This window comes from Aphis gossypii, chromosome 2, assembly GCF_020184175.1.
Source record: "Aphis gossypii isolate Hap1 chromosome 2, ASM2018417v2, whole genome shotgun sequence".
Taxonomy (NCBI): Eukaryota; Metazoa; Arthropoda; class Insecta; order Hemiptera; family Aphididae; genus Aphis; species Aphis gossypii.
Window position 1 is genome coordinate 35,508,824 of NC_065531.1, and position 24,536 is coordinate 35,533,359.

General features: G+C 30.0%; 5 protein-coding genes across 9 annotated transcripts in view; 4 read left to right on the plus strand and 1 right to left on the minus strand.

Annotated features, from left to right (window-relative positions):
• The window catches only part of LOC114127390 (E3 ubiquitin-protein ligase RNF19A-like), a 35,921-nt gene extending 32,560 nt beyond the window's left edge, over positions 1–3,361 (plus strand). Inside the window, exons 10-13 of the mRNA XM_027991621.2 lie at positions 127–331; positions 400–556; positions 1,504–1,797; positions 1,887–3,361. Of these exons, the coding sequence (XP_027847422.1) occupies positions 127–331; positions 400–556; positions 1,504–1,797; positions 1,887–1,944 (714 nt within the window). The 3' untranslated portion in view covers positions 1,945–3,361. The remainder of the gene's footprint in view (positions 1–126; positions 332–399; positions 557–1,503; positions 1,798–1,886) is intronic.
• A 3,117-nt stretch (positions 3,362–6,478) lies between these two features.
• Positions 6,479–9,005, minus strand: LOC114127070 (E3 ubiquitin-protein ligase MSL2-like). Of its 4 annotated transcripts, none has more exons than XM_050201203.1 (4): positions 8,865–9,005; positions 7,121–8,189; positions 6,803–7,060; positions 6,479–6,712 (listed from the first exon to the last, which is right to left on the minus strand). In XM_050201203.1, the coding sequence occupies exons 2-4, from the start codon at positions 7,697–7,699 to the stop codon at positions 6,629–6,631; spliced, it is 921 nt and encodes a 306-aa protein (XP_050057160.1). In that variant the 5' UTR covers positions 7,700–8,189; positions 8,865–9,005; the 3' UTR covers positions 6,479–6,628. The 4 variants fall into 4 exon arrangements, with proteins under 4 accessions (XP_050057160.1, XP_027846990.2, XP_050057159.1 ...); XM_027991189.2 differs by having other exon boundaries at positions 6,479–6,748; XM_050201202.1 differs by having other exon boundaries at positions 6,788–7,060.
• A 311-nt stretch (positions 9,006–9,316) lies between these two features.
• On the plus strand, positions 9,317–12,394 carry LOC114127060 (aspartate aminotransferase, mitochondrial). Its single transcript, XM_027991167.2, has 2 exons — positions 9,317–9,441; positions 10,824–12,394. The coding sequence occupies exon 2, from the start codon at positions 10,883–10,885 to the stop codon at positions 12,155–12,157; it is 1,275 nt and encodes a 424-aa protein (XP_027846968.1). The 5' UTR covers positions 9,317–9,441; positions 10,824–10,882; the 3' UTR covers positions 12,158–12,394.
• On the plus strand, positions 9,317–24,180 carry LOC114127076 (putative peptidyl-tRNA hydrolase PTRHD1). Of its 2 annotated transcripts, none has more exons than XM_027991204.2 (3): positions 9,317–9,441; positions 20,236–20,431; positions 23,747–24,180. In XM_027991204.2, the coding sequence occupies exons 2-3, from the start codon at positions 20,246–20,248 to the stop codon at positions 23,918–23,920; spliced, it is 360 nt and encodes a 119-aa protein (XP_027847005.1). In that variant the 5' UTR covers positions 9,317–9,441; positions 20,236–20,245; the 3' UTR covers positions 23,921–24,180. The 2 variants fall into 2 exon arrangements, with proteins under 2 accessions (XP_027847005.1, XP_027847014.1); XM_027991213.2 differs by lacking the exon at positions 9,317–9,441 and adding an exon at positions 19,871–20,011.
• On the plus strand, positions 15,734–19,789 carry LOC114127065 (TWiK family of potassium channels protein 7). The gene is made up of 2 exons (XM_027991176.2): positions 15,734–16,615; positions 19,125–19,789. The coding sequence occupies exons 1-2, from the start codon at positions 16,058–16,060 to the stop codon at positions 19,608–19,610; spliced, it is 1,044 nt and encodes a 347-aa protein (XP_027846977.1). The 5' UTR covers positions 15,734–16,057; the 3' UTR covers positions 19,611–19,789.
• Positions 24,181–24,536: the final 356 nt, after the last annotated feature.

Here is a 24,536-nt window from a genome sequence, read left to right on the forward strand (position 1 = left end):
TAAAATGTAAGTTGTCTAGGGTTAGTTATTTCTAAAAAAATTTAAAATGTATTTTTATAGCTTTTTAAGATATCATAATTTTAATATTTAATTGTTTTTAAATATAATGGGTCTTGTATTTTTCAGTTAATTGCTGCACCAGTTATGGCCAGTTTAGCTGTTGGAATTGGAGTTCCAATATTATTATTCTATGTTTACGGTGTAGTTCCAGTATCTCTGTGTCGCTCAGGTGGCTGTGGAGTTACTACATCATCAAATGGAGTACATTTTGATTTTGATGAAGAGCATAGTGCTCCTAAAACAGTTAATATTGATTACTTTACAACCACTGGTAAGTTGAAATTTAATACTAATCTATTTTAAGTACTTTTTTAATTATCAGTTTTATTTTATTTATAGATGGTGATACTGTAAGTCATGGTGCTGAAATTGGAAATCCTTCCATTGGAGAACCGTCATTCTGGAATGATTGGGATGGTGATACTGCATTGGGAAGAGATGCCGATCGAGAATCAGCAAGTACTGTTGCATTAGCTGGCAGTTTATTAGCTCAAAAGTAATTATTTATTAACAGATCAGTTGAAATACCTAGTACTATTTTTACCAAAAATTGAAACCTACTTTAATAATCAAAATATTTAAAAAATAAACATATGAATCAACTTAGTTATTAAATATAAATTAAGGATAGACTGAATGTATGTATATAAAAACTGAAACTTGAATCTTATTTGAACTTTTTCCATACTTTCAGTTTGTCAAACTTAATAAAATGTAAATTTTAAAATACGTGGTGATTCTTTTACTGAACAAAATCTATTATCGATTTTGAATATATTTTTTTTATGTAATTTCTAGTCAAAATAACGCAATATTTTTTAATATGTTTTATCATTAATTTTTATATTTATGTTTTTGAATGACAACATAGATTTTAAATTTTATATTCTAAATCAAAATATTTTTTTGAGTATTTTGATACATACAAATTGAGATTTGAAGATAAGTATTAATTCCTGTGAGCAGAAAATTGAGTGGTTTATAAGGATACCTCCAAAAATGTTATACTCATAAACTACTCATTCAAATTTTAAGTTGTATATAATAAAATACTACTAAAAAATATTCTACTTCAGAAATATACAATTCAAAATTAATATTGTCATTAAAAAAAATAAAAACAATAAAAAATTTAGTTTTTTTAAAAACGATAATATGTTTTGAAATAATGAGTATGATTTGATTAAAGAACCAATCAGTATAATAATAATAATAATGAAACAATATTTACACTTAGCAAAAAAATGTTCAAATAATCTAGTGTCAGATCTAAGTATTTAAAATGTAATTATGCTCAAACTATTTAAACATCTTTAAATTCAAATTTACATTTTCTCAAATTTTAATTGAATTAACTTGTTAAAGTTTAAGATGTTTGTGGGTTTAAAGAGTTTTTAGAACATATCCCTGATCAACTAAATTAATTTTATGATGTTATACCAGAGTTGACAATAGTGAGACTGCATCAATGCGATCTGGCCAAAAAACTTTGACTGACGTGAGTGACGAGACACAATCACAATCGCAACAGCCTCTCAATTTGTCTCTAAGTTCATTAGAAGAGTTGACTGCAGGATTGATGCGACGAGTATTAGGAAATAGTGATGAAACTGATACTCCAGCAACATCAATTAGATCGCGTACCACTACTGAAGTGCGTTTTGGCAATACAATCAGCATTATTTCTCCTATTTCTCCCCCTGTGATGGACTCCCATCAAAATTTTTTACCTATTAGGTAAATATTTTAACCTTAAATTTGACATTTTGTAATTAATAATCTTAAAATAAACATTAATTATTACTTGATTTTTTTTTTTTTTTTAGAGGGTTTGTAAGAAACTTACTCTGTAGAACATCAAATGAATTACCAGCCAGCTCATAATTATACATTTTTTGTATTATGTTATTTTCTGTACCTATGAAATTATACCATTTACAGGGCTTTATATTTTGCTCTCACTTAAACTGGTCTTTCTATTTTTAGTTTGATATTTTCATTAATGTTTTGTTTTCATGTGTTTACAACTATATTTGTATAATATATATAATTATTATAATTTATTTATCATAAATATATATATTTAATTTTTCCTTTAAAGCGACTGTGATCACTGGGGTTTTATTATTATATTTGTTTATTTGTTTTTTTTTTTTTTTTTTTTTGTCACAATTAGTAGATTATTATTACAACAAATGTTAAAAATATAGAATTTATTAATTGTATGAAAATAAAAATAAAATAGAATGAGTTACATTTTTCTGTAACGTAATTTATTTGTATAAGATTAATTATTGCATTATAGCTATTAAATTAACTCTAGAAACCAAAATATTGATAATTGTGTTATTTAATTATTGTCTTGTCCCATATGTGTTCCAAAAAATATTTTTAAGTTATAAATAACCTAAAGTAAATGTAAAGAGATAAGAAAAAATTTCATTTCTAAGTACCTAAAAAATATTTTTTTTTGTGTATTAAGCAAAATACTCGCAGTCAATATTTTCAATAAATTTCTAAAAATAAACTGTGCTTGGGCATTTCATTTTTTGTATTCCTATTATTTGAATATTGGTATTACAAATGAATTATTTTCTATTCTGCTCTCGTAAGCTAAACTACTAAGTTTAAATATAATTGATTTAAAACCAATTTACAAGATTGTGCATAAGAAATTTTGTTAATATATCTGTACTTATCCTATCTAAAAAAAATTTTCAAAATATAAATCAAGTAACTAAACTATTGTGTAGTATAAAATGCTCTTCTCAAAAATGTTACTTTGTAGACTATATCTACTTACAGAATTTCACCCTATGAGAGCAGATTTCTCCATTTATTATTAAAGTATAATGGTTAATAGTACTAAATATAATGAATGTCAAAAATGTGATAGTACTTGTTAAGGTCAAATTAAAAATCTCTTTTTATTGGTTTATCTTAAATACAAATAATTGGTTAGGTATCAAATAAAGCTATAAAACTAAACCATACATGTCATGTGGTACAGGTAGGGTTGTTAAATGATGTTACAAATGTACAAAAGACCATGTATTTCACCACTATTTGTAGATGGCACATAGTATAATGTATCTATAACTCGAATCCGGATTTATTATACAAATTCAAAATATGTTTCATATGGTCTGCATATTGGCCAAAACAGACAAGTGTTCATTAATCTTACTAGAATTACATTTTCTGATTTTGTATTTTTATTATTCAATTTTGTATAATATTTAATAATTAACAGTTTTGGTTATTATTATAAAAATTATTAATAAATGTTTAACAATACTTATTCTTTTTATTTATTTTTTTGTAATATTTTAACTGTCATGATGTTCTAACGGAGTTTCATGAAAATAAATAAATAAATAAAAAGTATTTATTTATAAAATCTTTAACATAGTTGATAAGTTAAGAAAAATAATATTGTGACTTATTAATTATTATGTTATGATATTTCTGTCTGTTGTGGAGAGGCAAAGAAGAATAATCTGTCGGCCATGTTCAAGATTATAATGGAATTATATGTTAAGCTATTTTTAAAACATTATGTAATTATACACAATTATTAATTACTGTACAACAGGAATTAAATCATAACCAATGAAATATTGTAACTTATGGTTTTAATAAAATTAATACCAAAAATATAACACAATATGAATAAAGTATCAAATTACAATATGTTATATTTTAAAGTATTAGCCATATACATTTATTGTAATTGTGAAAACGATAAAGTTAAGATAGTAATTTGTAATCCAATCTTTGAAGACTGCACAAGTTTTATCTAATAAAGTAATAACATAAGTAGGTACTAAACATAGATCCTATTTACAATATACAAATTATTTATAAACATTTCAATGGAGTTTATCACCAGCATAGTTATTTGTTAAGTCTTAAGAATAATGTATAAAGTACTTATTTATTTAATTTTTGTCAACAGAACAATTTATTTTACTAATTTTCCTAATCCCCTTAAAATGATACATTTTTACTTATATAATTTGATGACTAAAACTATGTGTACATGCAAAATGTATAGCATATAGTGTTAGGATTTTAAAATATGCCATAAATATGAAAGATACATAATTGTACTTATGATTATATACAAAAAAAAAAAAAAAAATAATAACTAACAAATTTTAAAACTAATAAAATACTATTCTTAACTATTAATGCTATTCAAATGTATTACACGAAACAATTACATGGTGTTTTATATTTTCAAAATTGGACAATCTTTTGTCAGGCCTTAATATATTCTTATATTTATTAAAAATTTGTTTAATATAACAGGATGCAAAAACATATAGTAACCAAACATACCACAAAATATACAAAATAAAAACACTATAATTTACATCATCATGAGGTAATTTATGGTCATTATTGACAAAAGCAATAACTAGAAGTTAAAAAAAAAACATACTGTAGTACATAAATGTTAGCAGTAAGAGCATATAAATAGTTAAGAATACTAGATTATTTCCATAAATATACATAGTAAATATAAATGTTAATATTATATTAATATAACTTTATTTTGTGATTTGGACATAATTAGTTATTTATACACGATACACACATTTTATTTGACAACTTAAAATTATATCAATAAGAAGTTATTATTTTTAATTTTAAGAAATATATCAGCCCCTTAATAATTTTAATAGGAAAAATATTAATATATTAATTTTAACAATAAAGAAATATAATATTTCAGTATTTACTACAGGTAATATATTAGCTCAGACTCATCAAGTAATGCAAAAGTCATCGTGGACCTTAACATTTTTGTACATATAGGGGTAGGATTATTTAAAGTTTTTGTATTGTAATGAAATTGAAAAATATCTGAGCTAAACTACTAGCTTAGCTATACCTAGCTAAACTAAGTATACAGTACTAAGATAGATTTAATACTATAATATAATGTCATGAATATATATTTTGTATATAATAGATGACAATTTTATAACATCTTTCTAAACATTTTGTAACATTTTTTTTTCAAGTACAAAACAATACATCTACAAAGTCTTATTTTAAGTACTAAACAATACATCTACATAGTCTTATTTCAAAAATCTGTAAATGTATTTTATTAGGTAGTTAAAATAGTGGAACAATACTTTAAATAACTTGTAGTGAATACATGTAACAACATAATGTAAACTTAACATATAATAATAATAATTTTTATTATATATGACTAGTTAACAATTTACAAAGTTATCTTAGGTTTAAGTTTAAAGCGAAACTTAACTTAATTGTACAAACAATTCAATTCCACAATTGATCAACTAATAATAGTGACATAAAAAATTAAAATAATAGTAAAACATACATTATCTGAGTATGAACTTAAAAATTAATTTTAGATTAGTTTCAACACCTAAATAATACCTAACAATATGTAACTAACACGTATTTAATACTTTAAATTAATTAATGAATATTTATACTACATTCAAGTTAAGATATATACTATGTGATGACTGGTTTTTATTAGGCAGCACCAATTTGTTACTTTCACAGTCAAATACCGAACACTTATTGTGTAGTAATGTCCATAGCAAACATCGGCAGCTGTGTATGGTCCTAATTTTAACAGTATACATAAGGGATGGCCAAACCGCAGCTCTCATCATAGACTTTCTTTTTTTTTTTTTGGCTCGTTCATATTTATTTATATATTTGGTAGCTCACAAGTCTCTTCTCGTTAGCCACCCTTGATATATATACTCTATCCAGTGAAAGACCATGTCGATTCTGTATATTCCCCCTAACCACAATCTTCTGGTTCCCCTATATCAGGGTGTCACTTTAGGATATGTAGAAAAACTGATTTTGGTTAATGTATTCTCTTGCTGGACAAAGTTTAGGTTAAGGAATTTTATGTTTTTAACAAAAATACATCATAAATTATAATTTTGTACCAACTACTAATTCAATAGTTATCTAATAAGTAATATTTTAGTAAATAAATCTATCTATAAGTAAATTAATGGTCATACTTAGAGGTGATACTGGTATATATCTTACTAAACATATAGGTAATATATCAGTATAGTATGATATCAATACTTTCACATTCTACAATTAATAGTTAAGTAATATAGTATAATTATTACACATACCTACTTTAAGAATTTTACTTAACTGTCAATTATAAATTTTTTGGTATATACTGTCCAGCAATTTATATAATTTTATTAGAAGTTATCAATTATAATGAATATAAAATATTTTTCCATCATAGTATTTGAAATTAAAACCCTTGATAAGGCACTTAAATTAGAATGTTGGAGATTAGTAATTTAAACTTTTGTAATATAACCTTTAAATATTTATGAAAATGCAATGATATATAATAAGGTAATACAAAAAGAAAAAATAATTATCTAAAGTACCAAAAGTCAATTATAATAATTATTTAAGATGTAGGTAACATATTTGTTATTTATAGTATACAACACCATTAAATAATAATCGTCAAATAGCATACAACACTAGTTTCACTTACTCACTAATTTTCAATGATGGTTATTCAAGGAGAATGGAAAATTGAGTTCACATGTCCAAGTGTGACTTCAGTCTCACCTTGATCATAATTTTGACTGTGTGAAGGCAACTGTAACATATCATGCATTGTATAAGAACTAAATTCCTGAAATAAATATAAATTGTACTATTATTTATTTTCTACATTTTTTAATATTACCGGGTTGCTTTCAATATGTGAAGGCTGAAGTGAAGAAATTAAATCTAAGGTTACTGGTTTCCGACGAATTTTATCAATTTCTAAGTTGCCATCATTATTGGATCTTTTTGGTCTAGGATTTCTACACCCTTTACAGGAGCATTCTTCACAAGGCTTTTGTACTGCATAACAACGACACCTTTGTCCAATGCAAGTTAGTTTTACAGGAGCATTTTTTACAGTATTACCGCATCGGCAGCCCGAACGACGTTCATTTTTCTGTTAAATCATAAAATATATTAAGTTAAAATAAAAAAATAAAATAAAACATATTCTAACCTTTTTTTTAGGATTATTGTTGAATTCAGTTTGATCTTGAATTTTGTGATTTTGGGACTGTTCATCAAATATTTGTAAACTAATATTATTCTTGGATGTTTGGTTTTCAATGGGCAATTGAACATTTGACGACGAGATTAACGTTTTATCTTCATTATCCACTTCTTCTGTTTTTTGTTTATTCACTAGACCATTACTTAGTCCATTATAACCATTAATTGATAGAGATGGATTATTAACTACCATTAGTAATTCAACTAACTGTTTGTCTTCAACTCTTGTGCACATTACTTTGTATACAGGCGTGCTGTGAATATAAGCACATAGTTTCTTGTAGCATTGTATTATTGTGCTAGATGCATTTTCAGTTATCTGATGATTTACACACGTTGAACATGCGTATCCATCCAAATAGGGATTTAATCGGTCGATCAGTTTATGGCATACCTTACAGGATAAACGTTCATGTAGCTGTAGTAGCAATGTGTGCAAATTTTGCCAGGTTGACGGATCCGTGGATTTGGCTTTAGATACGATCAGGTTTGCTGATACGTAACATTGCAGCAGGTTCGAATCCATTGCAATTAATCATATAAAATTTAATTAATAAATTGTAATGCCAGATCGAAACAGTGTTTGTAGGTTATTATGACAAAATAAAATAGATTCAACTACACCAATAAGTATTTAAAATAAAATATCTAATGCAAAATTATGTTATGATACTTGATAGTCAATACTCATGCGTGTATATTAGTCAGTAGGTATGAGATAAATCTTAGTTAACAACGGTCGTAAAGGCAAACGTAGTCAACTGTAATTTGTATTTTTTTGTACTTGTCAACCACCGTCGCGGACCGCGGATACAATCAGTAAATGTAGAGTCGAGTCGGTCTTTTTATCATTAGGATTTTGTATACAATATTACTCAAGATTGCCAACCGCTCGGCAAAGAAAACAAGCGACAACGTGTTGCACGTGTAGGCTGAGCAGGCTGCTTCGTATTCCGTATTTCGTGAAGTCTTAGGTACCTATTAGGTAGTCTATAAAAATATCCGGAGAAGAATATCTAGAATCAAAAATGTTCAAAATTTTAAAAAATAAAAATTTTTAAATCAGTCAATTATTTACATTCAACATTCCAACTATATGATTACTCTTAAGACAGTGACTAGTGGAGGATCCAGAAATGTTTTTAAATGGGGGAATAATATTATTTATATATTCATTATTCAGTAAATTAATTGTATATTAATAGTAACTACTACTGTACCTAACAATGACAAATTCAATTAATTTTGTAATGTTGTACTTATAATAGTCAACAATTGTGCCGTTATCGCTATGGTTCTTTGTTTACATTATATTATACCCACTATTAACCAATAATAAATTATAAAGAATATTTATTTTCATTGGATAAACTTGAAACTACCCTATCATTATGTGTCGGAAATGGAATTATGGAAATAGTTTTTGCCATAGACTTATAATATACTAGCAACTACCCGTTACAATAATTTAACTTCAATTAAGTTAAAAAAAGTAGAAAAAATTAAGTCTGGTTTATTGGTTTTTGACCAGCACATTTACAAAATATGTATATTGCAGTGAGGCGATGAACTATCTATAGTAGACAGTAGTATAGTATTTATTGTAGATTCGTAATCTCGTAGACCGTAGACATATAAAATATAAATATGAAATTTATAATATATATTAGTTATATTTATAATGTACTTACTTTTTGCTAGAGACCTAGATTATTATATAGGCACTCTATTTTTTGCTATCGTCTTTGGTAATTCAAACAGCGCTTTCCCTCTCACACATGTTTTTGATTCACGCATATTCTCTCCTTACGCACAGTAACGATTTAAGAAAATTATCTTAAATCGCGTGCGCAGTCAATATTTTTATATCTATGGTTGGTAAACTGTTTGTTAGGTTATGTTCAAAAAGTTAAAAGTGTACTATCAGTTTGTGATCGGGCGTATAATAAACAATAATAATTATATATAGCAATAACTAATAATTGTTTGCTGATGCCTGAAATCTGAATGCCTGATTATAAATAATACATTGTACACATTACATTGTAATAACTGGTAAAGGCCTAAAGCCTAAAAGACCTATAAAATATTGTAGCTTTTAATTCACTATCGTATTGATTTTAATACTTATTAAATCGATTAGGAGCATCTCCAATTTGGTCGTTTGCATTCAACATTTCAACTTCTGACGGACCATTGAACTGTTCTGTAAAGATCCTAGTATTCACGTTCCATTGACGCAAATTACGCTCGTTCTAAGCAATAAACGTAAGTTAAATCCATATTTTTAATTTCTTATTAAGTATTATATTTTATTTAGCATCGTTAGATGGTTAAATATATTAATAATTATTGAATATAAAACTGATAAACGCCGGTTCGACTTGTTATGACCACTGTCTAGTAATCTCAAAATAAAAACGATTAGGGTTTGACCGTTGATATTAAATTTATGGATACTGTATTGTATATGAGAATTTGTAAGCCATTACAACTGATACTATTAACCAGAGTTTGTAAAATGTATACATTTGTTTTTACTTTTGTTTACTGATGTTAGGTTCTTTATCGCTCAGACATTTCTGTATAAAAGAAAACCACAGTCTTTCCCTCTTTTATGTTGGCCCATACAATGTATTCTCGATTATCCACGAGCAGACTCCGCATTGTGGATTATCCGTTTCTCCCGTGGATTCATCTACATACTTATATTATGTATACAAAAATAATATATACCTATATATTTTCTTACATTATACATCATTATTGGTTTAATTGGGTTGTGATAATTGATTACTCGATAATGACGTAAAATACAATGCACTTGTCACTTATTGGTAACTGTTGATAAGTTTTCTGAAAAAAAATCATTATTCGCACATTATCCGTGGAATTTGCTTATCCATGGATGCCCTATCACCTTGGATAATCAAGAGTACACTGTAATTATATGTATACTGAAGATTAGAATTCTGTATCCATAAGTTTGAGTATCAATGGGGTTAACCTGAGACAAACATTTCTCTAATATCATATTATATTATGTTTTGACATAACAGTTACATTTAAATTTATTACCATTTAGAAATTCAAATGTTTTCATATTTATTATTTGCCACCTCTTTTCTTTAGTCATTACCTATGTAGAAATTATGATTTCAGTATATTAACATAATTAATTCATTTGTATTTGGTTATTTTTAACATTTATTATAAATACAACCTAATTCAGTTATAAACATTGGTTTTAATTATTATTATTATCTGTATAAAATGTCCATAATATACTTTTAGTATTTGTATTTGATTAATTAATGTAAATTAGTATGAGAACATTTTCTATTTTTACATTTTTTAACTGTGTTTTCCTAGTTAAGAGAAGAATATTGCACATAAACCAATCACATATGTTAAATAAATCTAATCATTATCAGTGCTTTTAAGTCTTCTTTTTTCTAGTCTGTCTAATAAACATTGTTTGACTTTTTTGGTGTTTTTTATTATTCATTACTTAATTTAAAAAAATTATTAAAACATTACCTATACCTATCTACAATAAAACTAAATTAAATATTCCATTTTTTAAGTTAAGCTGTTTACCACATTATTCAGTGATTTGTTTTTTTTTTTGTGTTTTGTGAATTTTATAGGTTCTTTACATGATACTAAAGTTACTTAACATCTGAAAATTCTTAAAAACTCTAGAACCATGTCAATGTCAAAGTGTCATCAATTGTCTTCATTTGTATACAAACAACAGAAAAATTTACGTATGATGTCAACATTGTGGTCAAATGTTCAGCAAGGACCTCCAGATGCTATACTTGGTGTTACAGAAGCCTACAAACGTGATAAAAATCCTCAAAAAATTAACTTAGGTGCTGGTGCTTATAGGGATGATAATGGTAAACCATATGTATTACCTAGTGTAATTCAAGCTGAAAATCTGTTGGCCAAAAAAAATTTGGATAAAGAATATGCTCCAATAAGTGGCATTTCTGATTTTTGTAATGAAGCTATACAATTAGCATTATCCAATGAATCCCCTATTATTAAGAACAAATTCTATGCTTCAGTTCAATCCATATCAGGAACGGGTGCTCTAAGAGTTGGTGCTGAATTTCTTGCAAGATATGCTCCATTAAAAACTATTTGGGTACCTATTCCTACCTGGGGTAACCATAATCAGATATTTAAATTTTCTGGATTAGAAGTAAAATCATACAGGTATTATGATCCAAAAACATGTGGGCTCGATTTTGCTGGAATGGTTGAGGACTTATCTTCTGTTCCATCTGGCTCAGTAGTTTTGTTACATGCGTGTGCTCATAATCCAACTGGTGTAGATCCAAAACCAGAACAATGGAAAGAATTGTCCACATTGTTCAAAAATAAAGGTTTATTCCCATTTTTTGATATGGCTTATCAAGGATTTGCTTCAGGAAATGTTGATCAGGATGCTTGTGCTGTTCGTTCATTCTTATCTGATGGTCACCAGATTGCTTTGGCTCAGTCATTTTCTAAAAACATGGGTCTGTACGGGGAACGTGTAGGATTGTTTTCACTGACAACTTTAAACAAAGATGAAGCAGATCGTATTGTATCTCAATTAAAGATAATTGTGCGTGGCATGTATTCGAACCCACCCATTCATGGAGCTAGGATTGTGTCAGAAATATTATCCAATCCTCAACTAATGAATCAGTGGTTGGTTGAAGTGAAGGGCATGGCAGATAGAATAATATCAGTCAGATACCAATTAAAAGACCTTTTAGGTAAAGAAGGCTCTATAAAGAATTGGGATCATATAACAAATCAAATAGGTATGTTCTGTTATACTGGACTCAGTAAAGATCAGGTTAAAAAGTTAATTGATCAGCATAGTGTATATTTAACAAATGATGGTCGCATATCTATGGCTGGCGTTACTTCAAAAAATGTTGGTTACTTAGCTAGTGCAATGCATAAAGTTACTAGTACTTAATTAAATAATATTAAAAATAAAAGTAATATTTCTAGATACAATGATATGGTAATCTTTTTATAAAATATTACACTTACTTTGCAATCATTGATATTTTATTTTGTAATCCTTTGTTTTATTAAATGTATTCTAATAATTCACATTTTATTTTATATTCATGTATTAAATAATAATATTATCTACTCCATATTTGTTTGTATTAGGATACTGTTAAATAAACTATAATTTTACTGAAAATTATTCTGTTTTTATTTTTTAGAAGTATGTAGTTATTATTAAATTAATGTTTTGATCAGCTTTGTTAAGAATCTTACATTTATAGGTACATGGTATATCTTAAATTACAAAAGCAACGTTTAGGTAAACTAATTTAATTAAGTATAACACCAAATTTGGTGTTTTGAAGTTTAATTTTAAAAATTTAATTTATCTATTTTGATGAGTAATAGTTTATCAGAATCATTGGTTTGGTAATATTTTTCATTAAAATTTGGATTTAGTACTAATCGTTTTGTTAATATTGTATTATGTATTTATATAAATTCTAGGAATACCTAAAATTTTGTTCTTAGTTTTAATTTTATTTAGGTAGGTATTAATAATTATTATAAGAGTAATTTAATTAACTTTAAAGTTTTGATTTCTTAAAACTTTTTACTTGGAGTGTACATTACTATCTACTATAAAATATATGAGAATATTTTTTTAATCAGTTTTTAAGGATAAGATTTTATAACACTTAAAATAAATATCTTGAAATATGTTTTAGCTGGTAATAAAATACTATAGTACCTATTAATTAAAAATATGAAAAACAATCCTTTGGAGAGTATGAATTGGAGTATGAAGGTCTTCAAAAGTACTAGGTATGTATAAGCATCTACCTATGTATAGTTTTTTGGTTTTTAAATTAACTGATAAAGATAAATACATAGTAATATTACCATATTAGGTATCTACAGGGTGTTTCTTTTATCAAACAACACTCATTATTTTCAAAAGTATTCATGTTTTTGAAAATATTTTTTTACATAGTTTCAAATTGTTAAAAAAACAACATTTTTATAAAAAAAATTATATTTTTAAATATTTTTTATCCTTATAATTTTTTAAGTTTTTTACTTTTTTGAATGATAACATAGATTTTTAATTTCATATTCCAAAGCAGAATAATTTTTTGAGTATTTTGATACATAAAAATCGAATTTAGGGTGAGTAGTTTATGAGTTATACTTATTCAAAGTTTAGACAAGCGGAGTAGTGGAGTAGTGGACAAACATTTTGCTGGGTAACCCCGCACCACTCCACTCCGCGCAGCTAAACTTTAATTACGTATAACTCATAAACTACTCACCCTAAATTTGATTTTTATGTATCGAATTACTTAGAAAATTATTCTGCTTTGGAATATGAAATTAAAAATCTATGTTGTCATTCCAAAAAGTAAAAAACTTAAAAAATTATAAGGATAAAAAATATTTAAAAATATATTTTTTTTATAAAAACATTGTTTTTTTAACAATTAGAAACTATATAAAAAAATATTTTCAAAAAAATGAATACTTTTGGAAATAATGAGTGTTGTTTGATAAAAAAATCACCCTGTATAGTGGTTATTTCTAGTTCCTACATAAATACTTTTGTATTTTGAATAATTTATTATATTATATAAATTATTAAAAAAAAAAAAAATTAATTATATTGGTATAAAATAAATTTAAGCATATATTTATTATTTATTTTAAATCTTTATTTACGTACACTTAGTTCATACAAAAAACCAAAATGCAGGAATTTAAAATTGTAGACATGTCTTTGAAATACGACGTTCGTTTATATCGTACGTTTGTGCATTGTGTAACATTTTGAGTATATAATCCCTTTTAACGACTATTTAAGTGTCATTCCTTCAGTAATTAAACTGGTTGAGTATAAATTACCATGTTTTTTAAAAAAAAAAAATAATTCGAGAATGGTCTTAACTTTGTATATATTATTATATATATATACGTACATAAAGTAAATATTAAATTAATTAGCAGATTTTTTTTGTGTTCAAATTTTTAATTGAAATTTTAAAACCATTCACTGTATAGTGTATATTCACCATTGGATGTGGTCCAACTTTATTTCCTCTCTGCTGGTTGTTATAATACCTATGCGACTAAGTCGTGTTTATCCAGTCAGGGAAATGCTATGCATTTTTCTGAGACGATATAATACTGAGTTACATTACTGGCACTGCGTATATACACAAAAACGCGTTCACGGACGCGATGATTAATTTATAATCCGCACACGCTTTTATTTTAGGGTGTCAAGTTGTGATATTGTATTTAATCCCTCTAGTTTGGGGAAGTAGCTGGAGGGTGGCGTTAAGTTGTTTATGAATAAAACGAAAAGAAAATGAGTTGTATCTATATTTTAGAATTTTATCGCATAAACAACGTTAGAACAACGCTGTGAAAAATTAGTAAAGCTTATATTATACTAAGTATAAATCATAGTTTATATTATATATTATATCATTATATTCCGAAGATTTAGTTAGTTACCGAATTCCGCTACACATAATTTTTTACATGTATTCGACATACATATTTTAACCACCGAGACGCGAGAATCGACTACCTACTTATGATATCAGCTGTAAACAAACTAATATAAATGTTTACGTATAATTATATGATAGGTACTCATATCGATCTACTTCCCTAATATTTCTATTCATTTATATAAGTATATTGATAATTTTAAAAAACATTATTGTTTATCAAATGTTTAACCCATTTTTGAGTATAATATACATCATACAATATTAATATTGATTTTATATGTTTTAAATTATTGTGGAATTTTGTAAATTATAGATACGTAATTGTGTAGAATAGGTCATTCACTCCCTTTTTCCTTTCCTTAGTGCATTAGTGCATTTATCGATATTGTAATTTTTGTATTACACTTAAAAAAAAGGTTGACAAGCTCTACTGTATATTAGGTGTCATGTCGATTACTATCAGGCTGCAATCGAGATATAATGATATAGTTTTATCATATTTAAAATTTGTTTAAGTGTACACTTTTTGGTACTTTGGTTTTTCATCGGGATATTTTGCATTTTAAATGTGCGTATAGGGCCTATACCTAGTAATTTTTTTATTAGAACTTAACGGCATAGTAATATGCAATTAAGTTCTTGTTCTATGATAGACGATATCATAAACTCATAACACAAATCGTATACGGTTGACATATTATTTGCCAGTCTGGAAAATAACTCAACAATTTGCAGGTGTTCTAGATCGATAATCTTATTTTTTGTTGTATATTTTTCGATCGCACATACATTATTGTTATCATTAAGGCTGAGATTTATTGATTTTACATAGGTATACTAATAGGTACTAATAATTCGATTCAATGCATAACCGTTCTGAAATATATTTTGCTCGATTATTTTTTTTTTTCATGATACCTATGTGTATATTTAATGCATATGAATGGTAGGTAAATTTCAATATATTTGCCGGATTTCGAATATTTTTCTTTTAAATTTTTGGTGAATGTTCCCTATTTTTCCAGTACACGACGCCAACGCATATTTCATGACGATCGTTCAGCTGTTTAGCGCATCGGTTTTACAGCCTTGATTATTATTACGTAACGAAACGCGTTGGTTCGGGGAAAGACGTCCACCGCGGATAGTATTATTATCGCGTATATACGGCGACTGCGCGCATTTTTAGCCGCTCAGTCGGCGGCACGCGCCTCTTTCTATTTCTGTACCGTTATACACACACACATCGGTCCTTGGCACACGATCGACCTAGCGGCGGCAGCGGCGATGGTGACCGGTGTGGAAGCACAGCGGCGGCGGCGGCGGTCAGTCGGCGGCTCGCAATGGTGCCGGTGGGCGACAAGAGCAGCACCGGGTCATCGTCGGCGGCGTACAACGCGGCCGGCGCCGACAACCCCAAGGAGCGGCTGAAGGAGTGCTGCCGGAAGTTGGTGGCGTTCATGTGCACGCAGGTGGGCGTCGGCGGTCTGGTGGTAGGCTACGCGGTGGTGGGCGCGTTCTGCTTCATACAGATCGAGGGCCAGGCGGGCGACGCTCAGCACCACGCCGTCCAGCAGCTCCGGCACAACTGTTCGGTGAACGTGTGGAACGCCACCAACACGTACAACGTGCTGTACCGGGACAACTGGACGCGGCAGGTGACGGACGCGCTCACGCACTTCCAGGTCAACTTGGCGCTCATCGTCAAGAAGGGCTACGACGGCCGGACCACCGAGGAGACGTGGTCGTTCTCCGCTGCGCTCATGTTCTCCCTGTCCATATTCACCATGAACGGTTACGGTAACGTCGTGCCCAAGACCATGTTGGGCAAGTCCGCCACCGTCGTCTACGCCGTGTTCGGCATACCCCTGTACGTGCTCTACTTCCGAAACATGGGAAAGGTGCGTCGTCGTTTATAAATTATTATTATTATTATTATTATTTAATATCTTATACATACAGGCCGACGGTACTTCTATCATTACTTCAACCCTTCCGTCATAACTGTGTGTTTTGGTCACTATTTACCACTCGGATGGAAGTCTTTAGGTAAATGTGTTGCCCGCATTATGTATAATAGTAGGTGGGGGGGGGAGTAGGTACGTTTGTAAAGATGCGTTCGAATTAAACATATTTTAAACAAAATATTAAATAAAAATAATCGAGTGTATACGACATCGTTCTTCGTTAGATTTAGTACAAAGGCATTTAGAGACATTTTTTTATATGATTTATTCCAGTTCACGAACGTTAAGTGTACAATTTTGTATAACGGACGTTGGGGAATAGGGCCGTTGGATCTCTGCCTTTTGATTTCGTTATTATAACATCGTTTTCGTACATTTTGCGCACTCAAAGCGCATGTAGTAAAGCCCCTAAAAAAATCTCCACAGTATTCCAAAAACGTGTATAAGAATAAGTGCTGCCGTAAGAGAGTGTACTGGGGGGGGGGAGGGGGGAGAGAAAGAAAGACTTATTGAAAAAAATTACTCCTTTGCTAAAATATGGTAAGAGCATCGTTCTGGATGGTCTTACAGTTTGAAATATTTGTGGTAATTCTTTTATAGTGTTCTTTTTTTACTACGTGCCTAAACTACTTTAACTATAAAAATCCCCAACGATATATTACTATGGTTTTAAAACTATGCTGATGTATTGTGCACTTATCCGCGGATTTATAGGTTGGTTAAAATTACGTTTAGTTTGAATTCAAATAAAAGTAAGAACATTCCGGATAAAATAAATAATTATTTCGATTCCATGACAAACAGTTTATAGTGTATCAAATATTGATGTTTAGAAATAAACACACAATTCGAATATAAGTATAAAATACCACAGAGTAGTTTGTTTGCTTTGCAACGAGAGTTTCTATATGTATGTGTTTATTATGTTTCGTTAGTTTTTAAAAAAATTGATTAAGTATCGATTTTATTTTCAAAAACTTTTATTTTTCAGAAAAGTCAAGTATTTGATGATAACAATTCATATTCTCGAAATTCCTGCGCAGTTAAGTTAAAAACTGTCACAAACGAACACGCAAATTCATCACTGTTTTTTTTTTCGTTAATGCGTGTATGAGCCTACACTTAAAGGGTTCGGCTGCTTTTAACACACACTAAATTGTTAATGTTGTCTATCGAAATTTGGCTAGGGTGACTGTCTCGTTTAATGTCAGAATGCGTTCACAAAACAGTGGTTTCTTTTATTTTATTATTATTTTTAATGTGTGAAACAAGTTATTTTGACGATCAAAAGTAGAATAACACTAAAACAAACACCAATAACGGACTGTTACACTTAAAACCCATACAATGGTCACGACTACCATTATTATTGTCAGCTTGTTTTTTATACGCATACATCTTCCAAGTGATTAATTATTAATTCAACTGGTGTTTAAATATTTCAAATTCGTACGCAGTGATAGATGTAGTGCGTGTTTTCAGTTTTATTTGATCACACGCGACAGACATATTTTTTTCACTGTTTATGTCAAAGATTGAGAAGATCTAAATAAGATAACTTGTGGTCGTCATGATTAGTGAACTGCGTTCGTATGTGTTGTGCAGTCGTTCATCACGATCCGCAAACGGACATCGTTGCCAACAGCTAATTTTCATAGTTTTATATGCGCATAAAACACACTAAAAAATAACGTGTATATTATTATTATTTTTTTATAGTGGAAAGGATTTCAAACATTTTTAATTATTGTTGACGCTTTTATTGTATTCGATGAAACTCTTCGAGCAGTTGAGGCATGCGCTATCACGAATTAAAAGTTTCAAAAACGGCGATTGGTAATTTAATGCACAACTGCAAACAAAAATGTTATTTTAAGCAAAACTATATCGAATAACTAAAAGTTTTTTCGCTCCATCCTGAATAAATCATGATAGATAGTAAATACATTTTTTCTGACAGACATAAAAATCAAAGTATAATAAAATAATATTATTATATTATAATGCACTTTTAGAAATAATTTTATTAAAATAGTCTTAAAACACGTGTCACTGTTCTAAATTATTTTTGTTCAACCATATTGAATATTATAGTTTTTTGATGTATATAAACGTAGAGAGATATATTTAAGCGATAACATCAATTAGTTACACATCAATATTTTTAGAAAAAATTTGGCTCAATGTACCTACATTCGATTAAAACCAAATGGGTAGTTTATCGTTTTTGAAAAATTAAAAACCTTGAAAATAACTATGATGAATTGAAGTAAATAAATTATATTTTCTAGCAAATTTTTTTTTCAAAACCACAATAATATATTTTACCTTCAGAAATTCGCCATAAATCGAGTGGTAAATCAGATCACTTTGTACATATAATATTATAAAAGAGGTCTTACAATAGGTACTAACTGTTTTATTGTTTTTCCGTTCGCATCAGGTGTTGGCCCAGAGCTTCCGGTGGCTGTACACATGGGTGTACCAGTGCAGCATGGAAGACAAGGCTGGCGGTGACCCGTATAACCAGCAGTTGCCCCAGAAGTCGAGGGTGATCGTGCCGTCAACGGCTTGCCTGTGGGTGCTGGCGGCGTACGTGGCCACCGGCACGGTGACGTTCGTCACGCTCGAAGACTGGTCGTACCTGGACAGCACGTTTTTCTGCGTCACCAGCTTATGCAAAATCGGCATCGAGAACTTCGTGCCGGTTGGCAGCGTCACGGACGCCGCGACCGATCACCCGATGAAGCTGGTCATCAAGTTCGTGTACCTGCTGCTGGGCATGGGCATCATAGCCATGTGCTTCGACCTGATGCGCGAAGACGTCCAGGTCCGGGTGAGGAACCTGAAAATGGACATCGGGCTGTGCTTCGAAGACATACGGCTGCGGGCCGTGGCCGTGTACAGACGTCGAAACTCATTCGATTGACGACCACACACTTCATATGAAAAACATATTTTGATCGTATACGCGATCTCTAAGCATATAAGAATTAATAATATTGTAATGTCGTGTAACGATAAACGTCCGTTATTTATGTTTCGAACGTATATTATAATAATATGTACCTTTTATAATAATTATATTTTATGTACCTACGACGATTATTAATTGTTTTTGTTTCGTTTGTGTAACACATTAAATTGTATTTATTTTTAATATATATAGATAATAATAATAATAATAATATATTATAAAACCGATTCCCACGCCAACATGTGTGTATATCATATGAATCAATAATTATTGTTATCGGCTTATCGTTAAGTCGAATATCTGCACCGCCCTCTGTGTCACTCTTGTGCGTCGGGTTCGTCATCACGGGGGTGGTGAGTAGTATTCGATGTATTATAAATCCTTAGCCCACCCACCTTCCTCCTAATGCAGGTCTTATCGACGTCGTTGCGTTTATTATTTTTTTTCTTAAATCGAAGGATGAGAATACTCTCGAAAACATACCGCACTATATATCGTGTCTCGCGCGGGCGGTTACCACCCGGCGTCCATGCTGATTTGTTTGATCGACGATTTGGATGTATGTTTTTGATTTAAGGTCGTCGACGATGAGTAATCTGGTGCAATACGTGCTGGTGCGTGGTGACCTGACCAGGACTCTGAAATGGCCGTCCGGCGCCGTCATGGCTCAAGCTTGTCATGCTTGCGTCGCCGTGGTGCACACTTATTACTCGGATCCGGACATGCAGGCATATCTAAAGGATCTCGGAAATATGCACAAAGTCGTCTTAGAAGTGAGTCCAAGTGTCATTAATATTTTATGTATTAGGTATGCGTGTGTGACGACGGTTATACACCAGTATTTATTTTTATTTTTTATTACAAGTTGAGGTTTCAACAACGATAGTTATTAGCCTATTTTTAGATTAGTTATAGGTCATAAGTAAACCAAAATAACATTATTTACGGTTTTTGAACTAAGTTTATATGACGAAAAAATAAATGTATTGCTTCTGGGTTGTTTTCGTTAAATGCGCATGATAGAGCGAGTCTGACTTAATAAAGATTTTTTTGTGCTTCGGTATGTTTTTGGCATTTGGTCATAATGTGATTGATCGTAAGGTTTTCTTTGAATGTGTTATAAATTGATGCAAGTCTCGGTGATGAGGCAGGGGCGAGTTAAATTCGTGTTTCCTATTGCGAATCGTGTGATTTTTTAATATCTTCTTTTTTAAAATAGCGGTAAATTCCCATTTTTTTTTAGTAAGTTTTGTTTTTTTAAATTTATTTTTTAAGCGGTACTTCATTTCAATTTTTTAGCCATTGTTTTCTTTGTTTTGTAATTGATAGTATTGAAAGGTTTATTTTTGTGGAATGTTAACATCAGTATTATATAAGTGATTTATCGTTATTCAACTGGCCGACGCAATAATTGTTTCTGTCTGCGTTCGTCGATTTGTGCGTATTATAATAATATTAAATGTTATGATAAAATGTAGATCGAGATTTATCGACCTTTAATATTGTCGTACGATAACCATATATGTGTTTTGGATTTCCGTTTAAACGAAGACCAGTTATGCCTTCTGTCGCCGCAATTCATTATCTATATCGGTCTCTGTGTATTGGCGCCTTATAATATGAAGCATCGACGCTCTGTCACTTAACGGTTTTGATAATTGAAATCGCAATATGCTGAGAAATATGGCATAGCGGGCACGTGTTATTACTTTATATATATATCACTGTGTGTTATGGCGTGTGTCTTGCGTGTGATTTTATTATTATTATTATTGTTATTATTATGTATGTTATTTTTTAGTCTCCCGGAATGGCCGGAAGTTATTTTCTAGTTGTTTAATTATAATAATAATAGCATTCTACGGTTATGTTTGGCAATGCTGCGCGTTTAGTTAGTACATTAAATGCGTTTTTATAACACCCGTGCAGTGAAATAGAAGAAGTCAAATACGCGTTGTATTTTTATAGGTACATTTTTCTGTAATTTTCGAGATTTAAAACGGCGAAGAAATGCAATATGCTAAATCCATCGTTTGGTAGATCTTCACGGATCGTTTTTTGATGTTCTATAATTGTATCAAATGATATAAACGTTTCGTTTGGCTGTATATAATATCCTACTAACTAAAATTGTTTGTTTTAATATTTTAATGTTCATTATAGTAGTTTGTCATATTTTCTATAAGTAGTTCAAAATAAATTTTAACTATGATTATTCAGTATTATTGTAATTTATTTATATCTTTTATTCATTGAATAATATGTTTTTTAAATTTTAAGTTTAACGTACCGAACAATTTTCTTACTAAAACGGCATCTTTCAAATTATTATCATAATATAATATCCTTTTATTGTGTGGTTAGGTATAGCCAATAGCTATGAAAATGTATTCACTTTTATCCCGAACCTTCTTGTTCAAGATAATTTTGTTTCCTTGTTCTTCGGCTTACCTCTCAGATATCATCATATTGTTTTTTCAGCCGTAGGCCAAACACGGATTCCCTTATGCCTCGTATGCGTAATCCTAAATTACATTTTCCTTTGTTCTTCCGCCTCCGGGAGAATTATACCCTATACGATCATTTCTGTATTGATATTGTTGTCTGTGCTGTAGTTCTTAAGCGTATTTCAGAGCCATGATTTCAATTATATTTTTCTTCATGTTACGCAAATCACATTAATTCGTTGAGATCGGGTGTGTATATTATTTAAGTAGGTACATAATATTATACCACGTGTTAAGTAATGCAATTATTCGTAAATATAATAAAAAATATATTACCTTTATGTAACCGTTTTTCCGGATGTTCTGTTCAAATATTACACGTAGCTATACATTTAACACGAAAAGTGTTGAACTAATAGAGAGTGTCTATTAGATATACTACATAAGTCAATTACAGGATGACTCGCCAAGAATATCTACCTCTATTTTCTTTAATGATGCAGTTATTCTGTATTCAGTATATTCATATCTATTATTATTAGTAAATAATGTTTAATGACTTAGAAAGTATGTTCGTTTGAATTTTGATTAGGTTAGGTATATCAAAACTAAAACAAAAAAATCAACTTCTGAATAATTTAAAGCATAAAAGGATGGTTTTCATTGAGAAAACATTAATTTGTTACAAAACCTACTCAAATGGTTAAAGAAATTCTCAAGTATGAATTCAAAAATTAATTCTTTGAGCATAATTCAAAATTTCAAAAATCAGACGTTGAATTACTGAATCATTAAATAAAATAAAATAAATGGGAAAAATTGTTTCAAAATGACTGAACAGTCAGGTCAGTTATTATGTAATAAATAATTATTGAAATATTCAATGATTTTTTAATTATCCAATAATTGATGGAAGATAATTGAAGTGTTAATTAATTATAATAATTATTATTAAAATTGTTATTATACTAAAAATAGAACTCAGACTAAAATTCTTTAAGAGTGTATTAAATAATATTCATAAAAGTGCAGTTAAAATGTACTTAAAGAATAAAAATATGTACAGTGTTGTTTTTAAATTTGCGTTTTCATATAGATGGAAAACCATAGTAAATTTTCTCTATACTTTCCACGTTTAGAACCAAACTATAATAGTTTCTAATCGATAAAGTAGTAAGAATTATAAAATAAACGCTGTCACAAATTTAACAATGTCTTATCGATGTCTTTATTTCGAACTGTCGAAGATTTTAATTTGCACATCATCAAATATTGTGCTCTCTATATAATTGCCAAATAGGCATTAGAAAAATGCGGATATGCTCTGAAAAACGTATAACTACGCACTAAAACCTTTTGATGTTTCGTTCGTTAAGTCGTCGAATAAATCAATAGGTTGCCCATCAAAATTAAATCTAATCATCAAAAAAACGCGCAAACGCATCAAAGTTCGAGCCTTAGACATCACTTACACATAACTGTATACCCATACGTCTTGTTATATAATATCATAAAACATTGTTCTGTTATAATATATTATGCGTACCTATATACATCATTACACATTATTGTGGAACCGTATTTACTCGTATAAATTATAATAATAATATAATGTAACCCGTCCGTCGTCCGTCGTTGCAGGTACCCGACGAGACCGCCCTGTTGAGCACGGCCGCCGCACTAGAGACGGACGGCGTGCAGCACGTCGTGTGGAAGGAACAGCCCGAAGACGTGGCCACGTGCGTGGCGCTGAAACCCTGCGCCAAGGGCACGGTGAGCAAGTACGTGAGGAAGTTCAAGTTGTACGGCGCGTGACGTCGGCGATAAATAATAGTGCATGACCCCACGTGGCGTACACACGTCGTACGCGGGTGAGTGTATTATTGGCGCGAGGGGTGCGTGGGCGCGGGGTGTCCGCCCGTGGGGATCAACGGCCACCGCCAATTGACATCAATCATTTAATTGGCCGCTTCGTGGAATTCAATATAATATTAATAATAACAATAATAGTAATAATAATAATACATATATGTGTAATAAATAAACGACAATGGTCACCTCAAACACGTTCACAATCGCATCGTTTTGATTATTACCTCTCGTACGACAGTGACGTATATCACAACACGCGAGTTAATAACAATATATAATAATATCGCAACGCGCGTGTTGTGTATAATATTACGTTTCTTGTCGTGTCGTATATTATACTTATTAGTCGTTATTATATTTCGTTTCCGACGGAGCTGAGTTATCGCGACGGGGAAAAAAAAATCATTTAATCTGTAGTTTTTAATATCAGCCGTGTGCCCACGACGTCCGAATCGCCGTCGGATACGGTTTTTTTTATTTTAGGGGGGTGAAAGTTCGCCACTCATTTTACGGCACACACTGCAGCTGTGATACCTTTTTTGTGGTTCTGGTATACGAT